This window comes from Triticum aestivum, chromosome 5B, assembly GCF_018294505.1.
Source record: "Triticum aestivum cultivar Chinese Spring chromosome 5B, IWGSC CS RefSeq v2.1, whole genome shotgun sequence".
In the NCBI taxonomy this organism is placed as follows: domain Eukaryota; kingdom Viridiplantae; phylum Streptophyta; class Magnoliopsida; order Poales; family Poaceae; genus Triticum; species Triticum aestivum.
Window position 1 is genome coordinate 481,421,504 of NC_057807.1, and position 5,256 is coordinate 481,426,759.

Here is a 5,256-nt window from a genome sequence, read left to right on the forward strand (position 1 = left end):
ACGCGCTAGCTTAGCTGCAACGTTTCGAATTTGGGGCATAAATCACACGGCCGGAGACTGCCAAGGAAAGCTGCCCGGCCGGTCTGCTTGCTTTGGACAAAATGATTTGTAATTATGCCATCGCTCATCAGCTTGCTTTACCACTAGACTAAAGGAGTGAATTTGGGACCCCAACTCAAAAGGGCCAATCCTAGCCGTGGGACAGGTGCCTTTCGTGACTTAATTGGAATACAACTTCCCCATAAGTTCCTTGCTTAGTTCCACTGTCAACATTCTTATAGTGCTCACTCCACATGTCAATATTTTTTTCCAATATATGCTTTATCACGCGAGGTACCAAAAGTTTGATGGTGACATGAACAATGCTAGTTGCAATGTTAATTGCATGCTCAGCTCCCGACTATAAATACACCATTGGAGCGTCAGGACAAAGCCCATGCCTCATTTCAAGCCAGCTTCTCTCATCTTTGTATCCCAGTGACCTACCCTACCCTGTTCCAAGCCTTAGGCACCACAGCTTCCTAATTATTTCCCTTCTTAAGCAGCCCGGCAACCTCTCAGAGAAAAAGATGAAGATCGGGAAGGCTCCTGAGCTCCCGAAGAAGGCGGCAGCGATGTGCAAGAGCAAGACCACCAGGCTCCTCATCCTCGCCTCGCTCCAGCGCCGTAGGATGGCCACGGCCGCCGTGGTCTCTCGCAAGATTGACGCGCTCATAATGGCTGACTGGGAGAGAGCGGACCGCCACAAGGCACTCGCGTTGGGAATGGTCGAGAAGAAACCGGTCATCAACCATGAGAGTGACTTGGAGGCCAACTTTTCTCGTCACTTGGTGATGTTCGGTCAAGAGAATGGTCATGGTCGCTGCCACACTGACCGAATGCATTCCTTCTTCAACAACGACCAAGAGAACTTCCATTACACTGACGATGATGATGTGGAACTTGATTCATGTGATCAAGACGATGATGATGAGCCATCAGTCATGGATGTAATCAAGAACAACCGAGAAGTTGAGGGGTTGGAGTTCAACATGGAGGAGGAGATTGATCAGGCTGCTGATATGTTCATTAGGAGATTCCGGCAGCGGCTGAACGAGGGATTTTAGGGTCTTGGTTGCACATGCATGTACCTCAGCCTAGGGAATTGTCTTCTTTTTAGGTTCCCACAAATTAGAAAATTTTGTAGAAATCAACATGAGTAGGAGTTGATGCTTGACAAAAAAATGATCATTATTGCCATTTATTTTTGAACAATATTGTCAACATCTAAGATCCCTCAGCCTCACCCACCACTATAGAAAAAACCATCTATGAGTGGTTGGCGGATTGCTGTGTAAATCCACGGGCACTTGGCATACATACAATATGTTTGCCGAGTACCGTGTAAATTAAACTCGACAAACAAAAGGTAGTCAGTAATATTTGGTCTTCACTGTTTTCCCAAGAAAACACTTGTCATAAACAAAGAGCCTGACAAAGGAAGCAGACGATACTCGGCAAACAAAAAGTTCTCGGCAAATCACGGGCTACATGTTCCTACCCCCCCTCCGCGTTTGACGTTTCCATTACATTGACCGTTGTTTGCCGAGTGTCCACTAAGAGACACTCGCTTTCCTTATTCCATATCTTTTTTTAGTGTTGACCCTTTGCTGAGTACCCTATGGAGAACAGTAGGCTTATATTTCTGCATTTCTTTTTTTATATGCAGTCATTGTTTGCCTAGTAACCAATGTCCAACACCTAGCTCCTCGTTCTTGCCTCGCTCCATTACAGGAAGGCCACAGTTGGTGTCAGCTCTCACGGGATCCATGCCCTTACTGTGACCGGCCAGGAGAAGAGTGACAAGGTGGACTACCACAAGACTTTGGTCCGCAAGGTCGAGAGCTAGGGGTACCATTGGTATGGTTGAGGATATATCTCACCATTTAGCATTGTCTGATGAAGAGGATGGTGCTGATGGCTGCCCTAACTAGACATTGCACCGCATCTTTAGCAACAGAGTTAGTTGCTATTACACTGACGGGTACAACCTCGATGACAATTACGATGCGAAGACGAATCCTCGGTGATGGATGTGGCGAGGAGCAGCCATGAGGCTGAGGTGTTTTGCATTCAACATGGACAATGATATCGACCAAGCTGCCGAAATGTTCATCAAAATATTCCCTGAGAAGACCAACACAAGTTGGATGTTTTGACACATATTGGTGTATTTGGTGTGTGTGTGTGTGTGTGTGTGTGTGTGTGTGTGTGTGTGTGTGTGTGTGTTTTGAACAGGAGGAAAAAAACCCGGCCTCTGCATCAATCGATGCATGCAGCCATCTTATTAAAAAAGTAACAAAGTCTTAGGGTCACAAGATGCCCATAATCATAGTGTAAAAACGAAAGAAAACATAAAAAAGGTGCCACATCCGGCAATACAGAGCAGGCTATGATGCCTAAACACCTAGCCTATTATCAGCTCGTCATCCAAATCAGCTGAAGATAGCCCGTGCTACCGTCTCCTAACGGTTGCACCCAATAACCAAAATCTCCCTGGACTCCGCATGAGTGAGTAATGACCACATACGGATCCACGATGTAGCTCTGTAGATAACCTGCAAAAATTTCGTGAAGTTTGTCCCATTAAAAGTCAAATCATTTCTAGTATTCCATATCACCCAAAGTAGTGCACATATCCCTATCCGAATATGTCGTTGTGTATATGTCCATTCTATTGAGCCACGTCCCAAATAACGTGTTTATGCTCGTTGGGGGATGGACGTTAAACGCTATAGGTATTGAGCGTCATAATATTTTTGCAAAAGGACACTAGAGAAAGAGGTGTTTAATCATTTCATCACCATTGGTGTTTCATCACCATTGAAAGAGCGCCATAATAGTCCCAAATAACATGTTTATGCTCGTTGGGTGTGTGTTTATGTCTTAGAAAATACTTAAATGAATTTTTTGGATTACGAATCTTTTTATAAATGGTTTGATCTAGATTCAACAGATCTTGACTTCCCCACCTACTAAGTAAAATCACCATTGATAGGATATATGCCTCTAGCAAAGTCCTATCACCCTGCACCTCTACATCCCTACTTCGCTTAGCTAGCCAGCTACCTCTAACCCTCTGCAACACACAACCAAAGCTTCGCAATATCTCTGTTCCAGAGTTCCCTTTGTCTGACCAGGCCACCTCCGTTGGTCACAATTCTTGGAGGGTCTGACCCGGTGCATTGTTCAGGTATGTGATAAGGCTCGACTCTCCTGCCCCTTGGTACCTCTAAAATTGGGGGCTCTTGTTAACCCAAAATCGTAAAACAAAATTAATTAGTTGTCCATTGTGGTGGAGTGGAGCAACCCCCCTCCCACCAAGTACCTGTGCCCGTGGAGGAATCTGAATAAAGCTAGAGTGCAGGTTGATTATGATTCAATAAAGGTTCTTATTTGTAAATATGGCAGAGCTAAAGAGATTTTTGCCATCTCTTCTCAATCCAGTGGCAAGGGTGCACCCAACACACTAGATACGCTCTCCCCTGATCAATGTTAATTGGAACCCTATGTACTACATAGTTCTCTTTGGGCCTCCTACCCATGAACTATTTTAGTAACAAACTGCCTAGTCTGACTAGTTTGCGGCTACTTCCCTCCTTGATATTACCAGGTTTTTGTATATGTGATTAATAGGAAGGGCTTTAGCAATGATTTTTTACGTATATTCAAGCAGATCTGATGGTAGTGAGGGGTGGATCCAGGGTTCCATATAGTTATACTAGACATTATTCGGTAGGTGTAGGCACAACTAGGACGCGAGGGCTCATTTCTTGATGAACTTAATGAGGAGCTAGATATGAATATCACGAGCTAAATCCATTAGGGTGTGCGAAAACTTATATTTTGGAAGAGCTAAACGGTTCATTTCTTTCTGAACTCCAAAACGGCAATTAACTGAGCAATTTCATAGTGGACCAAGGACCAAACGACCCGATTAAGAAGGTTGAGATAATTAGCACCCCTCATGTGTGCCAAGAATCACCACTCCAATGCACTCAATTGTGCACAAAATATCACCGCGGTTCAACGCGCTCAACGGTGCACTAACTCCATATATGCAGACTCACTCTCCAGGAAAAGGCGACCATGGGTAGGCAGTTACTCCTCTTAGTGAAAGGCGGCGAGGTTGTCGTTTCCTCCTCCTCTACTCATCGCTCCAGTGGCAGGTGGAGGAGGGGGGGTCCTGTTTCTTTCCTATGCTTTTTTTATGGGTGGACTTAGTCTTTGGTGTGGTGGCGCATGAGGGATGAGGATGAAACCACGTCGAATAAAGTTGCCTCGACGACGCTCTTCATGGCGGTGTCGAGAAGCCAATGGCGCCATCTTCTAAACATTAGGTCAGGGTGGCGAGATTAGGTCTTCTTTTCGTTGTTGTTTTTGAGGTGGTGTCAGATGAGAAGAGTTGGATTTTCAAAAGCAGGATTGGTGGTTCGACGACTGCAGGTTTGGCGTCCTTCCCCAACTATGCTGATGGAATGCGGCAGATTCGGTTCTAGGTTAGCACTTAGCACAGTGACATGTGCCTTGTTGCTTGCAGGGGGCATGTACGTCGCCTCAGAAAGCCTTTAATGTGATGGTGATCCCCAGGATTGGGCGATGGTAGAGGTTGTGCTTATTCTCTAGTGAGCGCCTCGATAGCATTGGATACTGTCTGCAACCCTTAATTTCGGTGTGTGCAGGGATCCCTATAGACCTTCCAGTATTTTCTTATGTCTTGGGGTCCTCCCTACATAATTTTCATGACATCTGTCAACTTCTAGTTTCTCTATCATCAGTTGCCGCTAGTGTTTGTCATGTAATCCATCTGATTGTTGATGAATGATACACGCAGTTTATTCCAAAACAGAAACTCCATATATGCATGTTTGAAAAAAGAAACATATATGCATGGGACTTGATGTCGCAGTACGCTCTCGACAAGCGCGTGCCGTGTGGGATACTGAGACTACGTACTCCCAAGTCTTCAACTCCATAATGGTAGTGTGACTTTTGACCGCATGAGACAGAGAGAAAAGAAAGGAAGCTCCCATCGATCTATCACGAAGATTGCTTCTACTTTTGTACTACGAGCGAGTAGCAAAGCACACGGCCGGAGGAAAAGCAAAGCAAAGCAAAGCAGATCTCACGTATAGACACACGCCCACACAAAGCAGCGGAGAAAAGAAGGGAAAAAACAGAGACGCGCTATAGCTGCAACCTTTGGAATTATGGGCA

At 45.2% G+C, this 5,256-nt stretch overlaps 1 protein-coding gene across 1 annotated transcript; it reads left to right on the forward strand.

Moving 5' to 3' along the window:
• Positions 1–450: 450 nt before the first annotated feature.
• LOC123116536 (uncharacterized) lies at positions 451–1,519 on the forward strand. The gene has a single exon (XM_044537483.1). It carries the CDS (start codon positions 570–572, stop codon positions 1,104–1,106), a length of 537 nt encoding a protein of 178 aa, XP_044393418.1. The 5' UTR covers positions 451–569; the 3' UTR covers positions 1,107–1,519.
• Positions 1,520–5,256: the final 3,737 nt, after the last annotated feature.